The sequence below is a fragment of the Pipistrellus hanaki genome (genome assembly GCF_964339955.1).
Source record: "Pipistrellus hanaki genome assembly, chromosome: 15".
NCBI classification, from domain to species: Eukaryota; Metazoa; Chordata; class Mammalia; order Chiroptera; family Vespertilionidae; genus Pipistrellus; species Pipistrellus hanaki.
In genome coordinates, this window is record NC_140517.1 from 49497989 (window position 1) to 49521658 (window position 23670).

The 23670-nt window shown below is 62.5% G+C and overlaps 3 protein-coding genes across 7 annotated transcripts; 1 reads left to right on the forward strand and 2 right to left on the reverse strand.

Annotated features, from left to right (window-relative positions):
• The first annotated feature begins 705 nt into the window (after positions 1-705).
• On the forward strand, positions 706-11864 carry LENG8 (leukocyte receptor cluster member 8). Of its 2 annotated transcripts, XM_084906317.1 has the most exons (15): positions 706-847; positions 2937-3029; positions 3792-3963; positions 4234-4344; positions 4947-5057; positions 5662-5914; positions 6061-6202; positions 6419-6607; positions 6768-7046; positions 7153-7293; positions 7424-7709; positions 8090-8191; positions 8303-8371; positions 8490-8827; positions 10648-11864. In XM_084906317.1, the coding sequence occupies exons 2-15, from the start codon at positions 2992-2994 to the stop codon at positions 10808-10810; spliced, it is 2394 nt and encodes a 797-aa protein (XP_084762443.1). In that variant the 5' UTR covers positions 706-847; positions 2937-2991; the 3' UTR covers positions 10811-11864. The 2 variants fall into 2 exon arrangements, with proteins under 2 accessions (XP_084762443.1, XP_084762444.1); XM_084906318.1 differs by lacking the exon at positions 2937-3029 and having other exon boundaries at positions 713-847.
• On the reverse strand, positions 9013-13633 carry LENG9 (leukocyte receptor cluster member 9). Its single transcript, XM_084906413.1, has one exon. The coding sequence runs from the start codon at positions 13499-13501 to the stop codon at positions 11945-11947; it is 1557 nt and encodes a 518-aa protein (XP_084762539.1). The 5' UTR covers positions 13502-13633; the 3' UTR covers positions 9013-11944.
• Positions 13634-14203: 570 nt separating this feature from the next.
• On the reverse strand, positions 14204-22197 carry CDC42EP5 (CDC42 effector protein 5). Of its 4 annotated transcripts, none has more exons than XM_084906627.1 (4): positions 21895-22197; positions 21540-21700; positions 20974-21075; positions 14204-14730 (listed from the first exon to the last, which is right to left on the reverse strand). In XM_084906627.1, the coding sequence occupies exons 3-4, from the start codon at positions 21037-21039 to the stop codon at positions 14257-14259; spliced, it is 540 nt and encodes a 179-aa protein (XP_084762753.1). In that variant the 5' UTR covers positions 21040-21075; positions 21540-21700; positions 21895-22197; the 3' UTR covers positions 14204-14256. The 4 variants fall into 4 exon arrangements, with proteins under 4 accessions (XP_084762753.1, XP_084762754.1, XP_084762755.1 ...); XM_084906628.1 differs by having other exon boundaries at positions 21540-21705; XM_084906629.1 differs by having other exon boundaries at positions 21540-21731.
• Positions 22198-23670: the final 1473 nt, after the last annotated feature.

Consider the following 23670-nt stretch of genomic DNA (forward strand, 5'->3'; position numbering starts at 1 on the left):
AACAGGCCTGTTTATAGAGATGGTGCAAACACTCCTCAGCCTACATCAACTGCGTCGAAGGACCAGCCCCCTGCCCCCTGCCCGCCTCTATGGACCTGCCCCCTGCCCGTCCCTACGGACCAGCCTCCTGCCCACCCCTACGGACCAGCCTCCTGCCCGCCCCTACGGACCTGCCCCCTGCCCGCCCCTACGGACCTGCCCCTTGCCCGTCCCTACGGGCCTGCCTCTTCTCCTGGACCCCACACCTGTATTTTGCCGTCCCCACTCTATGCCTCCCCCCCCCCCCCCCCCCGCCCAAACGGGGCTTGTCTCCCAGCGGGGCACCCGCCGTCCCCTCGTTTCAGGGACTAAGGCAGCTTCCATTTCCGGTGGGGCCTGTGCGCACCCGTTTTCTTTGCGCTCATCCTTCCCTTCCCCAGGCTCCCCCATCCCTGGACGGACGGCGGGCCGTCCCACAAGCCTCATCACCCTGGTGTGTGTCTGACGGTCGGAATAATAAATGGCTACCGCGAACGCGGCCAAAACTCAGCTTACAGGGCGAACGCGACGCCCAAGTCGGTCGCGCGTGTCCCCTCGGGGCCACCGTCCCCATCCCGTCTTCCGGCTTGGGCGGAGCGCCCGCCCGCTGGGTGCGTAGGCGGGAGGGCGGGCTCAAAGCCCAGATCGCGACTCCCATTGGTCGCCTGTGGGGCGGGGCGGGGCGAGGCCTGCGGCTGACGTCATGACGCCGCGCTCCGAACGTCGAAGCCCAAGGAAGACGGGAGTCAGCCGGCTCGCGAGCCTCCCCTCGGCGGTGGTGTCGTCGGTTTGGCCCGCAGCTGCCGAGTCCCCGGGGCGAGCGGCGGAGGTGGGTGTGAGGGGCGGGGAGCCGGCGGACGGGTCGGCGCGGCGCCGGCTTCCGGCCTCACTGCCCCCGCGGGCCCAGAGGCCTGGGCGGCTGTCACCCCAACGGACGCGGCGCGCGAGCGTCCGCAGGGTGTGGCGGCGCGGGCGGCACTGCGCCTGCGCGGCCGGGCGGGGCGCGCGGCCGGGGCACCCCGCAGCCCCGTGCCGTCGCTCGCCGCGGCCCGCGCGCTCCCTTGGAATTCCTGGGGCGCCCGGCGCCCCTTGTCTCCTATTGGCTGGGCGGGTCCACGGAGACAACAGCGTTGTCCCTGGCGATGGGGGGGCCCTGGCGCCCGCTGCTTCCCGGCAACGCGGTGCGCACGCGCGGCGCGGCCGGGGCGGTGGCTCGCGGGGCCAGGTGCGGGGGTCGGGCTGGCTCTTCCTTTCCCTCCCGTCCCCCCTATCCCGACTCTGCCTGCTGGACGGGCCGGGGATCGGGTGCCTCCACCCTTTACACCTGCCCAGGACCCCGCCAGGCCTTTCCCCCGCCTCCCAGCCTCCTTCCGGGGCCCGCCAGCGCCGCCCCCCTCCCTCCCGCCTTCTGTTTAGGGCCGTTCCCAGCTCCCGGCACCTGTTCCCGGCCCCTCCTTATCCTGTAGGATGTCCGGGTTCTCCAGCAGGCTTCGCCTCGGAGCTCACCCATATTTGTTATTATTCCTTTAGGTTTAGACACCCCTCCCGCGCCCCCACCCCCCAAGTCCTGGTCTCCAAGACATCCATTCGCTTTCTTGTGTCCGCCCCACCCCACTCTTACCTTCCCAAAGGGTTCAGGCACCCCGCAGCTTTCTCTGCCGACCTCCCCCCAGGCGGTCCCTCCTTGTTTCCCCCCCTCCCCCCCGCAGGCCGACCCCTCCCTCTAGGTCAGGGACAGAGTTCTTCGCCTTCGGGAACCTTTCTGAAGTGGTTCGTGTTCTCTCTCTCTCCCTCCCTCCCCCCCCCCGATATAGTTCTCTTAAGACAGGGTTGAGGAGCATCGGGTCCGAGGGCCCTGGACATCATTTGGCTTGGCCCTGCCAAGGCATTAGGAGTGTGGTGTTAGGTTAAACGTCTGACCAAATAGAGCAGACCAGTTTTTTTGTTTTTAATTTTTTAAAATATATTTTATTGATTTTTTTTACAGAAAGGAAGAGAGAGGGATAGAGAGTTAGAAACATCAATAAGAGAGAAGTATCGATCAGCTGCCTCCTGCACCCTGCACACCCCCCACTAGGGAGGTGCCCGAAACCAAGGTACATGCCCTTGGCCGGAATCGAACCTGGGACCCCTCAGTCCGCAGGCCAAGAGCAGACCAGTTTCGAAGTGGATGGTTGTGTACGGCCTCGACTGTTGTCACAAGTATCCAGACGTCCCTAGGCAGGAAGAAGGTCCCCCGCCCTGTCCTGAGCACTGTCTAGGAAGCCATTGCTTCACGTTGGCATTCTCCTTGGGCACCCTCAGCTTCTCCTTTATCTTGTTGTTGTGTTCCCCTCTTTTTTGCTCCAGGCTGGGTCAGACCCTGCCTTTGCCGAGTTCTCCCAGCCCTCAGGCTCCACTCAGGCTCATGAGAGTGTCTGCTCTCCTGCTGCTGCTCAGGAAGTCACAGGCTCCTCACCCTTGGCCGAGGCGCCCCCCCCCCCCTCCCGTCTCAGGGTGTCCCCCGACTCTTTCCCTTTCAATGGGTTTCAGATCCTTCTCGTCCCCTGTGGGAAATCCCGCAGACTTCCCTCTGGTTCACGTCCTTCGTTTCCCACCCAGGACACTACAGGAGGCCAGGTCCTCTCCCCTCCTCTCCCCCTCCTCTTCCCCTCCCCCTCTGCTCCCCTTCCCTCTTCCCTCCCCCTAATCCTCCCCTCCCCCCCCAATCCTCTCCTCTCCCCCCCCCCCCCTTCTCTAATCCTCTCCTCCCCTCTCCTCCCCTCTCGCTGGCCCTTATCCCACACCCAGGCTGTCTTCAGATAGACCACACTCCCTTTCCTGCCTGGTTTCTCCTGAGCCCATCGGCGTCTCACCCCACTTTGTGACGTGTCTTTTGCTGCTGCTTGAGTCTCCCTGATTGATCCCTTTTCTCATAGACAGTGAATAAGCAGTCTGGCTCCCGAGGTCCACCCCTTACACCCCAGGGTCCAGATGGCGGCCAATGTGGGTGATCAACGCGGCACAGACTGGTTAGTGGGCAGAGGGACAGGCTGGGGGGGCAGGGGGTGGCGGGAGGAGCAAGCCCAGCGTCCTTGTTGTCCTCCTCCTCCTCCTCCTCCTTCTCCACCTCCACCTCTTCCCCCTCCTCCTCCTCCTCCTCCTCCTCCTCCTCCTCCTCCTCCTCCTCCTCGGGATGGGGCCTCCGGGTCAGGGCAGGGCTGGTCCAGGTGGCAGCATGAGGGAGCATGGGCTGCAGTGTGGGGGCGTCGAGCCTCCTGAGCCCTCACTTTGCACAGCCCAGGGCTGGTTTGCAAAGTGGCATGCTTCATTCAGTGAACTGCGATTGGGCAGCCTCCCACACCTAGCCGTTTATCTTTTTGATAATTATTTTTTTCTAAAACTGTGATTGTAACTTGCTGGCTGGGGTGTTATCAGGAAGAATTCCTTATTCTTTCCAAAACTGTGTGATTATAACCTGCCGAGTGGGGTGGTGTGGGCTGGAATTGATAGTTCCTAGACCACTTAGCCCTGCGAGGCACCAGCTCCTGTGTTAGGTTCTGCAGGTACAGCAGTCGCTGTGTTTGCTCTATATTTAACACCTGCTTGTGCACCAGGCCCCTGCACAAGCCCTGTAGGCTGGCAGTCTCACTGGTTCCACACAGAAAACCCAGACATACTGGGTGTCGCACGTCCTGGGTTGGGGATGCCAAGCTACAGTAGGCAGAGAGGGGACCTGCGATCCCACCTTGGCCACACGCAGCCGGACAGCAGCGCCTCTGTGCTCCCCGCAGGTCCTCCCAGTACAGCATGGTGGCCGGGGCGGGCAGGGAGAACGGCATGGAGGCGCCCATGCACGAGAACCCGGAGTGGGAGAAGGCCCGCCAGGCCCTGGCCAGCATCAGCAAGGCGGGCGCCGCTGGCAGCTCCAAGGCCAGCAGCAACGGGCCTGTGGCCAGCTCGCAGGTGAGAGGCCACGGGGCCGGGCGCCCCGGCGGGGGCCACTGGGGGAGGGACAGGCTCGGTGTCCTCTCGTGTCACTCCAGCTCCTAGGGTGGGGGAGGCAAGGACGGTCCTCAAAGCGTCCAGGGGCCGCCTGTCCCATCCCGGAGGTGCCTGAGTGAGGGCAGAGGCTGGCTCTCTGGAGAGACGTCCCCAGTTCTGTTTGCTGGTTAACGGGGGCCGTGGCCGTGGGCGCCTGCTGCCCAGCTGACGGCGTGTGGCCTCTCCCCACAGTATGTGTCTCAGGCGGAAGCCTCGGCCCTGCAGCAGCAGCAGCAGCAGCAGTACTACCAGTGGTACCAGCAGTACAGCTACGCCTACCCCTACAACTACTACTACCCCATGGTGAGTGCCCCCTTCCCCGTACTCCCTGCACAGAGTCCTCCACCTGCCACCCCTGGCCACGCGTGCTCCGCGGCCACTGCTCCTGTGGGCCCGCCTCGCCGTGTCCCCCGCCTCCCGGAGGGCGCCTTTCTCCGAGGAGCTTTGTCACTTCAGGGCGTGCCCCTGCCCTCCGCTCCGCTGCCCTCCTGGCCTTTCCACAGCCCTGGCTGCTGGACGGGCCACGTGTGTCTGCCGCTGCGTGTATCTGAGTGCCAGCTTCATTCGGGCGTGGGTTGTCATCTTTTAATTTTGTCCTGGTGTGGGGCTTAGAGAGCTGGCACACAGATATTTGTGGAATAGGAAGAAATTCTGAGAACGAGCGAAAATAGAACATAGGCTTATAGAGGTTTTAATTTCATTTTTTCTTTTTTTTATTTTTTGAACAATTTAAATATGTTTTTATTTTAATTTCATGAAATGCTTTTCTTAACGTAAGAGAATTTGGTGCATTTGTGTGGTAGAGAGAGGGGCAGAGGGGTGAGCGGTGAGGGGAGGGTCAGGGCTGCTGAGCAGCAGGAGGAGGGGAGCCGGCCCGCCACTCACCCTCCTCCCTGCCTGTGCAGAGCATGTACCAGGGCTATGGCTCCCCCTCCCAGTACGGGATGGCCGGCTCCTACGGCTCAGCCACACCCCAGCAGCCAGCAGCCCCCCAGCACCAAGGCACTCTGAACCAGGTAACGCCCGGCCCGTGTCTGCGCCAGGTTCCGGCTGGGGAGGCAGTTTGTGAGTCCTGCTTCGAGAACGAAGAGGGCAGAGCAGGGGTTTTGAAACTTTGGGGCTTGGCAAGGCCAGGACCTGGGCTGTTGGGGTGATGGTGGGGGCAGTCTGTAGTGTGGCAGCTTGTCTGTGCGTGCCCCCCGCATGTGCACAGCTGCACACATGATCTGGCCTTGCACGCACATGCACCTTGGCGGAGTGGTGGAGCTAGTGCAGGGAGGTGAGGCGAGAGACCTGGGTTCGAATCCCAGTACCCTCTCGGGGGTGTGAGTACAAGTCCTGCGACCTGCTGCTCAGCCAGCTCACTGGAGGGGTGACTGGGTTGTTACAGAGCAGCTGCGAGGGTGCAATCGTGTGTGTGCGCCATGGATGATATGGGACACGTGCTCCGACCATGACCACTTTTGGGGGCGGGGGGCGCTCAGCCATGGAAGAGCGGTTAGGAGACCCCGTTCCCCGGGAGAGGGTCACGGCCGTGCTGAAAGCTGAGTGACGTGACGTTGAGTGTGAGAGAGCAGCCGGAGACTCTGCTCCCGCCCTCAGCGCCACTTCCTCCGACAGCCCCCCGTCCCCGGCATGGATGACGGCATGTCCTACCAGGCCCCTCCCCAGCAGCTGCCAGCAGCTCAGCCCCCTCAGCCCTCCAACCCCTCCCACGGGGCTCACGCTCTGAACAGCGGCCCCCAGCCTGGGACGACGCCGGCCCCCCAGCACAGCCAGGCGGGGCCCACCTCGGGCCAGGCCTACGGGCAGCACAGCTATGCCGAGCCGGCCAAGCCCAAGAAGGGCCAGCAGCTGTGGAACCGCATGAAGCGTAAGTGGGCAGCGCAGGAGCCGGGGCAGGAGGCACGGGGTGCAGGGATTGTCCCAGGGCCTCGGGGTGGCTGCCTGGAGCCGGGCCTGCGGTCCCAGGCGGCTGGGGTAGGCCTAACTCCAGCTTCCGCTGCTCCCCACCCCCAGCGGCCCCCGGGACTGGTGGTCTCAAGTTCAACATTCAGAAACGGCCCTTCGCTGTCACCAACCAGAACTTCAGCTCCAGCTCGGAGGGCCAGCACAGCGGCTTCGGCCCCCAGCCCAACCCCGAGAAGGCCCAGAACCACAGGTGACGGCCCTGGCCGGTCCTCGGCATGGAGGACACCCGGGCGGGGTCTGCTGCTCCGGAGGGCGGGTGGCTCCCTGGGGTTGCTGTGAGCGTCCAGCGGGAGGGAAGCGAACGCTGGAGCCGTGCCTGCCTGTGCGTCAGCTCACGTAGCGGCCGTGGTGACAGGCTGTGCCGGAGCGGGTGCTCCCAGCTGAGCCCCCCTTCTGCCCTGTGCAGGGGGGGCCTGTCGGGGAAGCCGGATGACTGGCCGCAGGACATGAAGGAGTACGTGGAGCGCTGCTTCACGGCCTGCGAGTCGGAGGAGGACAAGGACCGCACGGAGAAGCTGCTCAAGGAGGTGCTGCAGGCCCGGCTCCAGGATGGCTCCGCCTACACCATCGACTGGAGCCGGGAGCCTCTGCCCGGGTGAGTCCGCTGGAGGGGAGGCCGGGGCGGCCTGCGTGCCGGGGTGGGGGGGTGGCCCAGGGGCGGAGCTGAGCCGCGGGTGCAGGTGGGTGAGGCATCGGGTGGCGTGTCCCCGGGCAGAGGGAGGGCGTGGGTTGGTGATGCCCTGCTCTGTCCTCAGGCTGACTCGGGACACTGTGGCCGAGAGCCCCAAGAAGAAGCGGTGGGAGGCCCCCAGCAGCCTTCACCCTCCCAGGGGGGCAGGCGCCACGACCAGGGGCGGGGGTGCCCAGTCACAGCGAGGGACGCCAGGGGCTGGGGGTGCTGGCCGAGCGCGGGGCGGCAGCTTTGCCAAGTTCGGCAACCGCAATGTCTTCATGAAGGACCACAGCTCCTCCTCCAGCACAGAGTCCCGTTCCCGCTCCTCCTCCCGGTCCCCGAACCGCCACTTCCGCCGCAGGTGGGTGCAGGCTCCGGGGGTGGCGGGGGTGGCGGGGGCGGCGGGGGCGGCGGGGGCGGGCCTCGGGGAGCTGGCCCGGGCCTCACCGTCCTGCCTCTCCGCACAGTGACTCCCACTCGGACTCGGACAGTTCCTTCTCAGGGAATGAGTGCCAGCCTGTGGGTCGCAGGAACCCGCCCCCCAAGGGCCGGGGGGGCCGGGGGGCCCACATGGATCGGGGTCGAGGCAGGGCGCAGCGAGGCAAGAGGTGAGTGAGTGAGCCTTTGGGTGCCCAGGGAGGGTGCTGTGCCCTTGAGCGGCGTAGCAGAGGCCTGGGGTGCTCCATGCCGGTCTCCTTTACCGACCCTCCCCTCTCCTCCTTCTCCCTTACCCCCAAGGCACGATCTAGCGCCCACCAAACGCAACCGCAAGAGGATGGCGGTGCTGGAGTGTGAGGACCCCGAGCGCGAGCTGAAGAAGCAGAAGCGGGCGGCCCGCTTCCAGCACGGACATTCCCGCCGCCTGCGCCTCGAGCCCCTGGTGCTGCAGGTGGGCGGCCTGGAGAGCAGCGGGGGCGACCCTGACTGGCAGGAGCTGCAGATCGTGGGCACCTGCCCCGACATCACCAAGCACTACCTGCGGCTCACCTGCGCCCCCGACCCGTCCACGGTGCGCCCTGTGGCGGTAAGTGCTGGGAAGGGCAGGGCCCGCTGGCCGGGTGGGCACTGGAGAGGAGCTGAGCCCTGAGTCCCAAGCACGCGGCCTTCTTGGGGGCTTTCTAGCCCTCGGGGTCTCTGGGTCCCACTTGAAATGGGACAAAGGCCCCAGCGTCCTGATGGGACGAGGCCGTGAGTGTCCTGTCCCGGGTGCACGCAGGCCGGGCGCTGACTGGGGACTGGGCTCAGGAGCCCTCCGCGGTCTGGGCTCTTCCTCCTGGTGGGCCGCTGAGGGGTGATGCTGCAGCCTTCATTTCAGACAGAGTTAGCGGGGCTTAGCGGGGCTTAGCGGGGTTTGGGTGTCCCTGCTCTGCCTGCTGTCACTGACTCCGTGTGACGGCCTTCCAGGTTCTGAAGAAGTCGCTGTGCATGGTCAAGTCCCAGTGGAAAGAGAAGCAGGACTACGCCTTCGCCTGCGAGCAGATGAAGTCCATCCGGCAGGACCTGACGGTGAGGGCTGGGCTGGGTGACCGGGGCTGGCGGTGGGGGTGGGATTGGAGTTTGGGGGAGGGGGGTGTGTCCCGCCCTGCTCTGGCCTGACTCCTCTCCTTGCTGCCCCAGGTGCAAGGCGTGCGCACTGAGTTCACGGTGGAGGTGTACGAGACGCACGCCCGCATCGCCTTGGAGAAGGTGAGTGGGCTCCGGGCTCTTCCCGGGCTCCTGGGCTCCTCCTGGGCTCCTGGGCTCCTCCTAGGCTGGCTCCCCAGCCTCACTCTGCCCCTCCTCCCTGCCTGCCCTCCCCCGCCAGGGTGACCACGAGGAGTTCAACCAGTGCCAGACGCAGCTCAAGTCGCTGTACGCGGAGAGCCTGCCCGGCAACGTGGGTGAGTTCACCGCCTACCGCATCCTCTACTACATCTTCACCAACAACTCGGGCGACATCACCACGGAGCTGGCCTACCTGACGCGGGAGCTGAAGACGGACCCCTGCGTGGCCCATGCCCTGGCCCTGAGGGCAGCCTGGGCTCTGGGCAACTACCACCGCTTCTTCCGGCTCTACGGCCACGCGCCCTGTATGTCTGGCTACCTCATAGACAAGTTTGTGGACCGGGAGCGCAAAGCCGCCCTCAAGGCCATGATCAAAACGTATGTTCAGCTGAGGTCCCCCGTGACCCCCCTCTTCCCCCTCCACCCCTGGCGAGCAGGCCTCTAGCTCCAGTCCCGTCTGTCCTGGCCCTCTCCCTTTCTCGTCCCTCCCCCTTTCTCGTCCTCTCCTGCTGTCCCTCCTCCCCTTTGCTCAGCCCTCTGGCCTCTTCCGCCATTCTTTCTTACTTTCTTTGGTTCCGGGGTCCCTCCACCCCCTGCCAATCGTCCTTCCACTCACATCACCTGGGACCCTGGCTGCTCTGCTCGGGGCTCCCTGCCTTCGAGGCCTCGGCCTGCCTCTCTCTCTGGCTCTCCGGCCGCGGCCCTTGCTCTAGAGACAAACGAGAAAACAGCGCTGCTCTGGCAGCTTCTGGTCTGACGGGCCAGGGCCCCATTCCTACCTGAGCCTCTGAGGGGCCACGTGTCAGGGAAGCGGGCGAGATGCCAGGTGGGCGGGGCCTGTGCCACACACCGAGTGCCCGCCGTGTGCTCCATCCAGAGTGCGGGCATGTGTGCTTAGGGCAGCGAGCCTCCCCGGGTCAGGGAGCTTCCTTTGTTGTCACAGCCGGGGCTGCTCCTGGCTGTGGTGGGTAGAGACCGGGGCTGCTGCTGACCAGCCCACAGCGCCCCACAGTGTGCATGGCGCCCCACAGCACTAAGGGGGCCCGCTGCCAGCCTCTGAGGGTGAGAGCCCCTGCTCGGGTCGGGTATGAGGCCTTGAACACCAACCATGTCTGTTAGCTTTCCCGTGTGGATGGTTTGGAGCCTGGGAAAAGATGGTCGAACTGAAGGATAGGGACACTCTAGGGCCACAGAAACAGAGGGGACGAGGGCAGAAATGTGGGGTGAGGATGCACAGGAGCGGCTAACAGATCAGCACCCTCTGCAGCCCGCCAGGCCCCTGGGGGAGCTCCCAAGCTTCCTCCAGCTCAGGTAGCTGGGCCGGCGACTCTTCCCTGTTAGTGTGTGTGCTCGGCCTTGGGAGGACAGATGGCTGGTGCCTGTGGGAGCGGCCTGGCCTGGCACTGGTGCCGCCTTTCCTTGGCAGACACGTCCCTGCAGGTGGCCAGGCTCCTGTGGGGGGCAGCAGGCTCCTGGCTCCATGGACAGCCAGGCTGGGGCCAGTGGGCTTGGGGCAGGGCCGGCTCTGAGTACATTCAGCCAGCGGCTTCCTTTCCTGGGTGACACGCAGTGGCTGTGCCCTGGCCCTGCAGTGCCCGCCTGGGGTTGTTTGTGAGGGTAGATGACTCAGCCTGCAGGCGAGGGTTCGCTCAGGCACTGAGCACTGAGGGCAGCCGCTTCTGGCACGGGCCCAGCGCTCTCGTTGCCAACCAGAATTTCCTGTGTGGGAAGTGTAGGAAGTGCTGGCTGACTCCTGTGCCCAGGGCACCCCTGAGGCGCTCAGACCAGGGTTGGGGTCCTGTGAGGGCCAGGCCCCCAGAGTAGCGGTCAGCCCGCCTGTCCTGTGCCTGTCCCCATGGGCCATCTGCCTGGCCCCTGCCCTTGGCCACGGTGGCCCTCTCCTGAGGGACTGCTCAGGCCAGGGAGCAGTGGAGGAGCCGGTGCGGCCCTTCCCCCCCTCCTTCCGGGCCTCCCGACAGGTAAGTGAAAGCAAAGGGGCACAGCTGGGGTTGGGCTGCCAGCCCAGTCTGAGGGCCCCCAAGCTCCAGAGCGGGCGGTGGGGTGAGGGCCGGGGACCAGAGGTTACATTTCCTAATGTGCGGAGGGAGCTCAGGGTGTCGGAAGGGGGGCACCCACTCCCTGTCCGTGGGGCCCCTGCCTGCTGCCCGCCTCATCACCTTCTCCTCTTGTTTCCGTAGCTTCCGCCCAGCGCTGCCCGTCTCCTACCTGCAGGCCGAGCTGGCCTTCGAGGGCGAGGCCGCCTGCCGGGCCTTCCTAGAGCCCCTGGGCCTGGCCTACACGGGCCCGGACAACGCCAGCATCGACTGCCGCCTCAGCCTGGCGCAGCTGTCCGCCTTCTGAGCACCGCGCCGGGGGTGGGCGGGGCCGCGGCCCACGCCCCCTCTGCGGATCTTGTTTTTGAGCCATGGACTTGGGTTGTAAATTAATCGTGGGGAGAGAGCTCCAGGAAGAGCCGCCCTCCCTGCCCCGTTTTCCTACCGGGGAGTCTGTACAGAGATTTTTTCTACGTTTTTATTTTTGCCTCAGAGGGACGGGACGGGGAGGAGGGCAGGCAGCCGAGGGTTGGGGGCGTGGTCTGTCCACCTTGCACTCTACTAATGCTGTCTCAGTGTTTTCTCTCTCTCTCTCTCGAGCTCGTACTCCGGTACCAACTCGGCACCCTGGCCCATCTCATGCCAGGGGCCAGCAGAAGACGACCGGCCGCTCCGCCGTGCCCGCTGCGGCGGGGGCACCCGCACGCCGCCCGCCGCCCGTCCGCCTACCTCACCAGAGACTCTTGTTGCCCAGCCCTCCGGGGCCTCCGTGCTCGGGGTGCGGGGAGCCGCAGAGACTGTGTCATGCCCTCGGCTCCCGCCCCAGAAACGCCACCGCCACACCAGGCCACCAGCAGATCCGCGTTGCCACCCGAACCGAAGACTCCGGAGGCCATCGCGGGACCTCACCGGCCGGGCCGCCTCGTCTGCAGTGTATTAAGTTGTCTCGTGTCCCCTCCTCCCGCCACCCCAGTGTTTCTTCTAGTTTTTTCCCCCCTTCCCTCCCTCTTCCCCCTCCTGCCCCCTCCTCCCTCGGTTCAGCACAGGTAAACGGTTCCCCTCCCTGCCTTCATGGATCACCAGCTCACGTCACATTTCCTTCTCGTTTCTTTTTGTGTGTTTATTTAAGTTATTTTCCCTCCTTCCTCCCTTTTCTTTTCCCCTCCCTCCCTCTTCTGCCATGTAATTGGAGGTTGTGCAATGAGTTTGCAAACAGCTGGACTGTCAGGCTGCTTTTTTTCCAGATGTTCCTTCTCTGCCTCCCCTCCTTTCCCCCTTTCTTTCCTTCATTCTTCCTTTGGATCACTGAGCACGTTTGGAACCCTGAGAGAAACCACAATTAAAGAGAGAGAGCGAGCGTGTGCTTTGTCTTTCCTGCGTGGACTGGATCTCCTCCGTTTGGCACTGAGATCCGACTTGTCTGCCCGAGAGGCCCGGGCTGTCACCCCAGGGGGATCTCCGCCAGGGGCTGGTAGGCGTCCCTTGCCCTCCCCATGCGGCACAGCCAGAGTTGTCTCAGGAGCTGGCTGCCCAGCTCCTGCCCCGGGCTGGGCCCAGGCACGGCGAGGTGGCCCCGAGAGCCCCGGGGGACCTTGGCCAGCGTGAGGTGCGGGTGCAGCCCCCCTGGGGGCTGGAGCACTCTGAGCCCTTCAGCCTCCAGCCTCTGGCCCAGCACGTGGGCCATGTTTTCCAGGGAAGGGGAGGGGGGCGCACAGAGCACATGGGGGCCCAGGAGCACCAGCTGCCTAAACGTCACCTGCGGAGGTGCCGGAAGTCCCGGATCGGAGAGGGCGTGTTTGAGCGCACTGATGGCAGCCGCTGTCTCCCCGGGGCCCCCCAGCCTCAGCAGGGCCAGCGTCAGGTGCAGGGCCTGTGGGGGCACCAGGAAAGCGGCGCACGAAGGCGCAGCTCGGACCAGCTCTTCCTGGGCCTTGGCCACCCCCGCCTGCAGCCCGGGCTCTGTCACCATGAGGGCCACAAAGTGCGTAGGGCGAGGCTGGCGAGGGGCTGTGGCCCTGGCCGCGGAGGCCTCTCCGCCAGCTTCGGGCCAGGCCTCAGTACCCCACTCCTCTTGACACCCCGCTTTTGTCTCGGAGGAGTCACCCAGGGGCTGCCCTGGGGCCGCCACGGCCCGTGCCTCTCTGGTCCTGGCTTTGGCGGCCAGCTTCCGCGCCCTCTCCAGCCCCTTCGGTGGGGAAGCCGGGCTGCCGGCCCAGCCCAGCTCCTGGGCCTTCACCGAAGTCCCCGCCGGCACCAGGCTCCCGGCTTTGGCTTCGGCTTGGGGGCCGGTCCCAGGCGGCGGTCCGAGCCCTCCTGCTGGGGCACCAGAAGGGGGCGCAGCTGCGCAGTCCTGTGCTTCCCGGGTCCCAGGTGTGTCCTCCACCCCCTGCTCATCCCCGCTGTCCAGCGCCTCTCCGGTTCCGGGCGCGTGCTCGTCCCCGTGCGCGTTTCTGGGCTCGAGTGCGTCCGTGCCATCCTGCCCTTCGTCCCCAAGGGCGTCCAGCGCGTCCAGGATGGTGGGTCCGCGGCCCGCGGCCGAGCCGGAGCCGAAGACGTGGTCGGTGCGCGAGTCGCGGTCCCACACGATGCGGCCGCGGAAGCGGAAGTAGCGGACGCGGTGCTGCGGGACGGCCAGCGCGCCGGGCCCGAGCGCCGCCAGCGGCTCGTCCCAGCAGAAGGCGCCGAAGGGCTCCTCCAGCACGCCCAGGAAGCGGTCGGCGTAGCCCACCGCGAAGTCGGCGGGGTCCAGGCGCGGGTCCCAGCGGATGCGCTGGATGACGGCCGCGGCGGTGCGCAGGGGCGGCTTTTTGGTCCCGGCCCCGGCCTCGGCCTCGGCCCCGCCTCTAGGCTGCGCCGGCGAAGGAGCCCCGGGGTGGGGCTGGCGGCAGCGGGCGCCGAAGCGGCAGCGGCCCTCCAGGAAGAAGCGGCAGGCCGGCGGCGGCGGGGTCTCCGCGGCGGGAGGCTCCGGGGTCGATGCGGGCTCTCCGGCCGCCGCCATCGGAACCCGGGCGGTGGCCCGACTGTGTCGTCAGCGGCGGTGACTCCGGCCGCGCCCCGATCCGGGAAGCACGCAGGGACTCTGACTCAGGCCCGCGTGGGGCTGCCCTGCCGGGTCACCGGGGAGTCTGTCCCGCCCCCTCCGCGGCTGGCGAGTGTGGCCCCGCCCCCGCCCCAACCTGTCACCGGCGAGCTGGCCCGGCCCCGCCTCCAAGTCCTTAGAGAGCTCGATCCGCCCCGTCTAACGGGGCACGTGCCGGCCCGCCTCCGGGTTCCCGGCGCCAGCTCCCGCCCCGCCCCGGGGTCTGGCGGTGCTGCACCACTGGCGTCTGCAAGACCTAACCCAGCTTCGTAGCTCGGGTTTGACGCCGCTGCCGTCCTCGCACTGGAGCCCACACACCCTGGGAGGACAGGGGCCTCCTCCAGGGACCGCGCCGTTTTCTCGGCCTTTTCCCCCGGCGGCTCCCGGGCAGGGTCCCCGCAGCTGGAGCGGGTCAGGCCGCCCTGATCCCGCGGCAACAGGACTAATGAATGGGCCTGGGGGCGCGGCCACGTGGGGACCCGCCCCCCAGCTGTCCTAAAGGGGCCACCCCAATGTGACCGGTCCCCTCTCTGGGTCGAGAGCCGCAGGGGACACCCCTGATTCTCACCGGGACCCCACCCTCCCCTCTTCTCCCTGCACAGAGAAGAGACGGAAGCGGGCGCTGGCCTTAGCGGTTTATGTATAAAGAAGTGGGGTGCAGGGGTGCAGGGAGCCTACAGGCCAATGACGTCGTCCAGCTCCAGGTCCGCGCTGGGGCGGCCGCGGGCCCCGGGGAGCTGCTGCTGCGCCCCGGAGCCGGGGTCCGCGCCGGCGCCGGGCTTGGCGGCGGCGGCCCCGGGGCGCCCCGCGTCCATGACGCCCAGCACGGCGTCCAGCATGGAGGGCCCGAGGTCCAGGTGGAAGGACAGCAGCGGGTCGGCGGGCGCGGGCGTGCGCAGGGCGGGCGGCGGCAGCTGGGGCGCGGCGGGCGGCGGCGCGGGGCGCGGGACCCCCGCGGGCGGCGCGCGGGGCTCGGGGGGCGGCCCCCCGCCGTGGCGGCTCAGGAACGAGGTGTCCCCGAAGGCGTCGCCGCCGCGCCCCACGTGCAGCGTGTGTCGGAAGTCGCCGAGCGGCGCGGAGATGGACAGGGCGCCGCGCTCCGGCCGCTTCCTGGGCTGCGCGGGGCCCAGCTGCTTCAGCACCGGCATCTGCGGGGGAGGAACAGGGGAGGGGGGGGTCAGCGGGGCCACCCTGATAGGAGCCGCACCCCCAGACCCAGGTCTATAGCCAGCCGCCTCCAGGACGCCTTCCGCAGAGACTGGGTGATGGTGCAGAGATTGCACCCACTTTACAGGTGGGGAAACTGAGGCTCTGAGAGGCCCGAGGTAACAGCTACTCGAGTCCCATCTCACTCAGCTCTGGGTCTGCCTGTGACGACTATGAAGTGCCAAAACCGACTTGGCTCAGAGGATAGAGCGTCAGCCTGCGGACTAAAGGGTCCCAGGTTCGATTCCCCAGTGGGAAGTGTGCAGGAGGCAGCTGATTGATGATTCTCTCTCAATGTTTCTAACTTTGTCCCTCTCCCTTCCTCTCCCTGGGGCTCACACACTTCCAGAGGGAAGCATTTGGGGGGAGGGGGGAATGCTGACCTGTTTTATTTATTTTTAAAATGTCTGGATTATATTTGTGTTTATACCCACCCAGTCGCAAAATACAAGTTCTTCTCTAAGGAAAGGGCCTGGCCTGAAGATGCTAACCAGGAATTCTAACATATTTTTTTCTTTTAATATATATTTTGTTGATTTTAAAAATATATATATTGAGAGAGATGATTCTCTCTCAATGTTTCTAACTTTGTCCCTCTCCCTTCCTTCCTCTCAGAGGATAGAACGTCAGCCTGCGGACTGAAGGGTCCCAGGTTCGATTCCCCAGTGGGAAGTGTGCAGGAGGCAGCTGATTGATGATTCTCTCTCAATGTTTCTAACTTCGTCCCTCTCCCTTCCTCTCTGTAAAAACTATATATATATAAAATGTATTTTATTGATTTCTTAAAGAGAGGGAGGAGAGAGCTAGAAACATCGATGAGAGAGAAACATCCACCAGCTGCCTCCTGCACGCCCCCCACTGGGGATGTGCCCCGGCCACCAAGGTATGTGCCCTTGACTAGAATCGAACCTGGGACCCTTCAGTCTGCAGGCCAATGCTCTATCCACTGAGCCAAACCGGTTTTGGCTAATATATATATATATATATATATAATATATATATATATATATATATATATATATATATATATATTTTTTTTTTTTAAAGAACAAACGTGGGGCTCTCCAAAGGCGGGGCCAGGCAGCTAACCACTCGCCGCCGGAGGCCAGGCAATGAGCCACCCTCGGGAGGAGGGGAAGTGCTCCCCAAACTTGACAAAAACCCTAGCTCCTCACACATGTGGGTCCGTGAACCCAGGGCTGCCTCGGGCACAGAGCCTGGGGCCCACACACTTCCAGAGGGAGGCAGTTGGGGGGAGGGGGGAATGCTGACCTGTTTTATTTATTTTTAAAATGTCTGGATTATATTTGTGTTTCTACCCACCCAGTCGCAAAATACAAGTTCCTCTCTAAAGAAAGGGCCTGGCCTGAAGATGCTAACCAGGAATTCTAACATATTTTTTTCTTTTAATATATATTTTGTTGATTTAAAATATATATATATTTTATTGATTTTTGTACAGAGAGGAAGGGAGAGAGAGAGAGCTAGAAACATCGATGAGAGAGAGTCATCGATCAGCTGCCTCTTGCACACCCCCTACTGGGGATAAGCCCACAACCAAGGTACATGCCCTTGACCGGAATCGAACCCGGGACCCTTCAGTCCCCAAGCCGACGCTCTATCCATTGAGGCAAACCGGTTTCAGCTATTTTGTTTATTTTTTAAAGAGAGGGAGAGGGAGAGAGAGTGAGAAACATCGATGAGAGAGAATCATCGATCAGCTACCTCCTGCACAATCCCCACGGGGGATGTGCCCACAGCTAAGGTACATGCCCTTGACCAGGAATCGAACCTGGGACCCTTCAGTCCACAGGCCGAAGCTCTATCCACTAACTAAGCCAAACCAGTGAGGGTGAATTCTAATCTTTTTAAGGTGGGCCTGGGGCTCTGCATCCAGGCACAGCGTGTCCTCCTGAGAATTAGATTTTGAAAGAGACCGTATTATGTCTCGGTTTCTGTAACAGGAGGGTGATAAACACTTTTCTCGGCGTTACACTGGCCAGAGGGCTCGCATCGGGGGCGGGCAGCGCACACGCCAGAAGCGGGGTGTCCGCTGGCCACGTGGACTCTCGGGGCTCATGTTACAGGGAAGTGCCTGCCAACCTTTGCCCACATCCTGCAGCAGCCGGCTGCTTTTCGGAATCCTCTGGGAGGGCCTCTGGTGACCTTGGCCTTGGTGCTAACCGTCGGTTAAGAGGTTATGACGGAGGCCCTGTTTGAATGAGGCCCCACCCTCTGCCAGCTGCAGGTCTGGCACTCTCTCCGCTTCCTCTCTGTAAGAGGGATACAGCCTCACCAGCTCCCTCCCAGGGCACAAGGAAAAACCTCCAAGAATATGACATGGAAAACTGTACTGGTAAGCGAGCTCATGTTGGGGGAGGTGGGGTGGGGTGGGGGGTAAGGTACGTGTCCCCAGCAACCACGGAGGAACAAGACGTAAAGGTCTGCCGAAACCGGCGTGGCTCAGCGGATAGAGCGTCGGCCTGCGGACTGAAGGGTCCCAGGTTCCATTCTGGTCAAGGGCATGGACCTTGGTTGCGGGCACATCCCCAGTGGGAGGTGTGCAAGAGGCAGCTGATCAATGATTTTCTCTCATCGATGTTTCTAACTCTCTATCCCTCTCTCTTCCTCTCTGTAAAAAATCAATAAAATATATATTTAAAAAAAATAAATAAAGATCAAACCCTCTGAGGAAGGCAAAAGAAGCCAGCATTGTTCTTTCAGCAGCGAGCATCCTGGGAAAGACCAGCGGTCAGCTGGAGGAACAGTAAGGCCGGAAGAGCCAAAAATTGTGGGAGATGGACATGCGTGAGAACTGCCCTCCACCACGCGCGCACACACACACACACACACACACACACACATGCACATTCTACATTCATTTCTCCGGGAGAACCAGTCTTGATTCGCCACCTCAGCTGTGTTTCTCCGACTTCCCTGACCTCCATCGAGATGAATAAACATTTTTATTGCAACCTGTGCAAACATTCACCCCTGCCTGCCCCTCTGTCGCCTGCGTAAGTGGAAAAAAGTACAAAACAAGACTTACTGTTAAAACACGCTAAGCACTGGGATGTTTTCAATTCTGACCTTTAAAAAAAAAAAAAAAATGCTGACCTCCGCTCACGAAGGAATCTCAATTCACCGTTTAAGAGACAAAATCCCTGCCCTGGCCAGGTGGCCCAGTGGTTTGGAGCATCATCCTGTACACCAAGAGGTGGCGGGTTCGATTCCCAGGCTCGGCATACCTAGGTTGTGGGTTCCATCCCCAGTTGGGGTGCATTCGAAGCCACAGGTATTTCTCCCTCTTGGTCTGTCTCTCTACCTCTCTCTAAAATCAATGTTTAGCCCTAACCAGTTTGGCCCAATGGATAGAGTGTCGGCCAGTGGATTCAAGGGTTCCAGCTTTGATTCCGGTGAAGGGCATGTACCTTGGTTGCTGGCATATCCCTGGGGGGGCAGGAGGGGAAGAAGAGCGGGAGGCAGCTGATAGATGTTTCTCTCTCTTTGATGTTTTGATGTGTTTATTTTATTGATTTTTTACAGAGAGGGAGAGGCATAGAGAGTTAGAAACATCGATCAGCTGCCTCCTGCACACCCCCTACTGGGGATGTGCCTGCAAACAAGGTACATGCCCTTGACTGGAATAGAACCCGGGACCTTTCAGGCCGACGCTCTTATCCACTGAGTCAAACCGGCTTTGGCTCTTCGATGTTTTTAACTCTCTATCCCTCTCCCGTCCTCTCTGTAAAATAAATAAATAAATAAATAAATAAATACAATATATCAATATATATTAAAACCAATTTTTAGAAATCCCCTCTCTCAGTGCCCATTATTACTCAGAAAGCCAACTGCCCTGGTTCGGATCCGCCTGTGCCTTTTGCTGTGCGGCTTCGGGCCAGCGACCGAACCCCTCTGACTTCACTTCCTCACCTTGAAAATGGGGGTGATACTCACGTCATCCATCTCAGAGTCTCTGCAAGGACAGGCGGGATGTGGGCCATGAACTTAGAGCCCAGTGCCCGGCACACGAAGAATGGTCAAAGTGTGCTCAGGGCGGCCCTCCTCGGGCCACCTGCCCTGCCCCAGACCAGGAAGCAGACAGGCCTGGGAGAGGGTGTGTGACTCACCGAGACAGCCCAGCCGGCTCTGCGGGACGCCAGAGTCCAGAGTTCCCGCCTGGGCTGTCCCCAGCCCCCGGCTCCCATGCCTCCCCCGGGCAGCTCACTCACGGCCACTGCTTCTGCCTGCCTGGCCCAGGCTGGCCCCTCACCCCGCCCTCCTGTGGTCCCATCACCACATTTCCCCCAAGGTCTTCCTTGCTGACCGCAATTTCCTGTCTGTGGGACCCTGAACCCACTTCCTCAACCCTAAACCTCCGCCGACTCAGTTGAAAGACAGCAGAATAAAAAAAAAAAGCAAACTGAAACCGTTTTTTGGCTCAGTGGATAGAGCGCCGGCCTGCGGACTGAAGGGTCCCGGGTTCGATTCCGGTCAAGGGCATGTACCTCGGTTGCAGGCACATCCACGGGGGGAGGGGGGGAGAAGAGGGGGGAGGGTGTGTGCAGGAGGCAGCTGATCGATGATTCTCTCTCATTGATGTTTCTAACTCTCTATCCCTCTCTCTTCCTCTCTGTGAAAAATCAATAAAATATATTTTAAAAAAATTAAGCAGAATGCCCGGGTGCAAGGGGTGGTTGGTCGCAAGGTACTCTCGCGATGCCAACCCTGTCTTTCCCAAGCCCTTGTTCTGGGCCCGGAGGGAAGTCCTGTAACCCTCCCACCATCCCACCCAGGGGCAGGCCGCTGTCATCCTGTCTGCTTTACAGCCGTGCTGGCCGAGGCTCAGAGAGGGGGGGTGGATGGCCCCGGGTCACACAGCAGCGATGCCTGCTGAGGGCGGGCTGGGTTTGGGTGTCAGCAGGCGGACTGCAGAGTCTAAGGGCGACACAGAGATTGCCGACAGCCCCCCTCCCTGCCCCCCTGGGCTGGGGCGGGCTGCCGGCTTCCCCGTGGAAAAAATGATGTCTGGTTTGCTGTGAAGGCCAGGGATTTCCTACACCCTCCGCCATGACTGTTTGTTCCCTTCTTTTTCCTTTTTCCTCTTCCATTCCAGGTGAGAACCATCCCAGAAACGGCTTTTATGGGTGTGTGTGTGTTTTTCTAATCCTCACCCGAAGCTATTTTTTCTCCGTTGCTTTTTAATTTTTAGAGAGAGTGGGAGGGAAGGGGGGGAGAGACACAGAAAAACATCGATGTGAGAGGAGAGACACACATCGACCGGCTGCCTCCCACTTGCGCCCTGACCAGGGCCCGGCATCAAGCCTGCCATCAAGGAGGTGCGTGCCCTTGATTCAGAATCGAACCCGGGACCCTTCCGATCAACCATCCATGGGCAGGCGCTCTATCCACTGAGCCACACCGGCCAGGGCTGTGTCTGGGTTTTCAAGGCCACCTCTCCTCCTCCTCCTCCTCCTCCTCCTCCTCCTCCCAGCTCTGCAACCTCGGGGTTCAGTCCCTCCACCACTCCGAGCCTCCTGTCCGCTTTCCTTAAAATATTTTTAATTGATTGATCGGAGAGAGGAAGAGGAAGAGTGAGATTCGCTGTTGCATGGGGGTGTGGTTGATGCTGGTATGGGTCTCACCAGAGATCCAGCTGCAATGAGCTCCCGGCCCCTCTGACACCCGCCCTCCAGCCAAGTTCTGCGCTCCATGCAATGGGGTTAGGACCCTAAAGAGTCTGTCCCGCCGAAACCGGTGTGGCTCAGTGGATGGAGCGTCGGCCTGCGGACTCAAGGGTCCCAGGTTCGATTCCGGTCAAGGGCATGTATCTTGGTTGCGGGCATATCCCCAGTGGGGGGTGTGCAGGAGGCAGCTGGTCGATGTTTCTCTCTCATCGATGTTTCTGACTCTCTATCCCTCTCTCTTCCTCGCTGTAAAAAATCAATAAAATATATAAAAGATGAAAATAAAAAATAAAAATAAATCACTTACTAGTAACTAGTGTGTGCCTCCGTTTTCTCATGTATAAATGGGGTTTCTGGGACTCATTTCCTAGGTTGTGGTGGGAGAGAATCCATACAAATATAATGTGTCCTGCCCTAACCGGTGTGGCTCAGTGGGTAGAGCATCGGCCTGCGGACTGAGGGGTCCCTGGTTCGATTCCCGTCAAGGGCATGGACCTTGGTTGGGGGCACATCCCCAGTAGGGGCCATGCAAGAGACAGCTGATTGATGATTCTCTCTCATCGAAGTTTCTAACTCTCTGTCCCTCTCCCTTCCTCTCTGTAAAATAATAATAATAAAAAAAATCAATAAAACATATTTTTTTTAAAAGTAAAAAAAGTCTGACCCTCCTGGGCCCAGGCTCCCACAGAGGGGCCCTTGTTTGGGGCAAAAGGGGGCGCGGCCAGAGTGGGGGAAGCCAGGCTGCGACCCGCCCGCGCGCCCCTCCCCTCCCCGCCCTGCGCCCCAGCTGCGGAGGCCGGGGGGAGGGGGGAGAGGGGGAGACGGGACAAGAGGGAGGGGGAGCACAGCTGGCTCCCCTACCCTGGGTCCCCCTCCCACCCCCCACTCCCCTCCAACGGGACGGAAACCACCACCCGCCCCGGATCAGGATCCGGCCCGACTGGTTCCCAGAGGGGTAGACCCGGGGCGCGGGGCCACGTGGCGGGGCCCGGACGCTCCGCCGCCGCCGTCCCTCCCCGGTTCTGATCCGGGGACCCCGGGACCCCCGGCCCCCCGCTTACCTCGCGGTCCCCGCCCGGCGGGTCCGGCGCGCTCGGGCTGCGCTCAGGCTGGGGCGCCCCGTCCGCCCGGGGTTCGGAGCCCGCCTTGGCCTCTGGGTCCCGGGCCCGCGCCTTCCTCCTTCTCCTCCTCCTCCTCCTTCCTCCTCCGGGCCGGGCCGGGCCTCACCTGCCGGAGGGAGTGTCAGGCGGGACCTGCGGGGGGGTTGGGGGGTGTCCGGTCCTGATCCCCCCGGGGCCACCTCCGCGGGCCCCAGGTCCAGGAGTCCCGGAACCCGCGCGCCCCGCTCCGCCCGGGGTCCGGGGTGCCAGGCCCCCCCCTCCCCCCATGTCCCCAGGGCTCCCCGGGCCCGCTCACCTGCCCCGGCGGAGGCTCAGCCCCTCGCGGGGGCCATCAGGGAGCCCACACCGCGGAGCCTCCGGCCGCCCAGCCCCGCTGCGTCCGCCGGGGCGCACACACAGGGTTAAGCGCAGGCCCCGCCCCGCCTTCCTGCCCCCTCCCCTTTCCCCCAAAAAGTTTGCCTCCGGGATCTGAAGGTCCGGAGAGCAGCGGCGGGACGCCCAGGCCCCGCGGGGCTGAGTGTGGGGGCGGCCGGGGCGGGCCGGGTGTGCGCGGAGGACACGCCGCCTGCCGAGGGGCGAGGGGGTGGGGAGGTGGGGATGCCCCAGCCCGGTCCCTCCTCTCCCCTCCCCCTGCGCAGCCTGGAATTTCCTGAAACCCGGGAAGTCTGGCTGTTGGGCCAGTAATTTCTTCCAGATTGCAGCTGAGAGAGAGAGAGAGAGAGAGAGAGAGAGAGAGAGAGAGAGAGAGATCCAGCACTAAGCTGTCCGCCACCATAGACAGGCCCCCTGTCAGCCAGCGGCCTGCGGGGACAGCTGGCCGCAGAGGGAGGGTCGGAGCTGGGCGTGAGGACCAGCCCTGACCTGGAGGCCCACAGGGGCCCAGCGGGGAGGCCAGCTCAGTGGAAAGGGAGGAAGGGGCAGGGGGAGAGGGAGGCTGGGGCTGGGGGAGGCCGGCTCAGTGAAAAGGGAGGTAGGGGCAGGTGGAGGCCGGGACTGGGGGAGGCCGGCTCAGGGGGAGAGGAAGGCAGGGGCAGAGGGAGGCTGGGTCTCGTGTGAGCTGAAGCTGAGGCTGGGGCTGGGAGGCTTGGGAAGAGAGAGGTCGGGTCAGTTGAAGGACAGCACGGGGTACAGCTGAGCCCTTCTGGAAGGCCGATGAAGACGGGAGGGGGAAGAGCCTGGTTCGCCTGGAGAGATCGGCTCCAGAGCCACGGAGACTCTGTCCAGGAGACGGTGGGGCAGGCCAGGGCAGGGGGTGCCGCGGGAATGGGGTTCGGGCGGCCAGACCCAGGTGGTGGGAGGTTCCCTCGGGCTCTGTGTGGGGATATGTCTTTATGGGTATTATTGTTACTACCAGCGGCCCGGTGCATGGATTCGTGCACATCAAAAGGAAAATAATTAGAATAAATATTTTTATATCGCTACTCGCCCTTCCTCTACAATAGAAGTGTCAGAGGCGAAAGAAAATTAGTAAAATGTACACGGAAATAGTATATAAATTGATCAAAGCCGGCTTCTTTCCGCTTCAGAGGTATGTTGTGCCAACAGTTGTTGGCCTTCAAGACACATTCTGTTGACAGCGCTGCTTTCTTTCAACAAAAAACAACCGAATTCACGATGGACAATGACAGATTGAAACACACGAGTGTGATTGGCGCCAGTGAGAGGTTTATATGTATTGTGCATGCATGAGTCAACGTTTATTTTTAAAAAATGTTACTGCATATCATATGTACTGGCTGGTTTGTCAGTTGGATGGTCAGACAGATGGTCAGTCACTTAGCCTTTTAGATATATAGACTAGAGGCCCGGTGCATGGATTTTCATGCACTGGAAGGGGGTCCCTCAGCCTGGCCTGCCCCTTCTCACAGTCTGGGAGCCTGGGAGCCCTCACAGGTAGAAGGCGACCTGGCGATCAGGGGAAGTGGACGCCCCCATCACACCTCTGCTGCTGCCACTGCCGGCAGCACAAGCCTCAGGCGGCCCTGGGTACCTGAGCCTTTGGGCGGCCCTGGGCAGCTGGGAGGTTGAGGGGACTGGGGGACTCTGGAGGCAGATGCATGCCTGACACCCT

Bases quoted from the DNA above. Each gene is read 5' to 3' on its own strand.
- LENG8 (XM_084906317.1), top strand. From the start codon at position 2,992: ATGGCGGCCAATGTGGGTGATCAACGCGGCACAGACTG. The intron at 4,345-4,946 runs GTGAGTGCCCCC...CTGCCTGTGCAG, and splicing joins ACAACTACTACTACCCCATG to AGCATGTACCAGGGCTATGG. The intron at 5,915-6,060 runs GTAAGTGGGCAG...CCCCACCCCCAG, and splicing joins GCTGTGGAACCGCATGAAGC to CGGCCCCCGGGACTGGTGGT.
- LENG9 (XM_084906413.1), bottom strand. From the start codon at position 13,501: ATGGCGGCGGCCGGAGAGCCCGCATCGACCCCGGAGCCTCCCGCCGCG.
- CDC42EP5 (XM_084906627.1), bottom strand. From the start codon at position 21,039: ATGAGAGAGAATCATCAATCAGCTGTCTCTTGCATGGCCCCTACTGGG. The intron at 14,731-20,973 runs GTCCATGCCCTT...CCTCCCCCGCAG, and splicing joins GGGATGTGCCCCCAACCAAG to ATGCCGGTGCTGAAGCAGCT.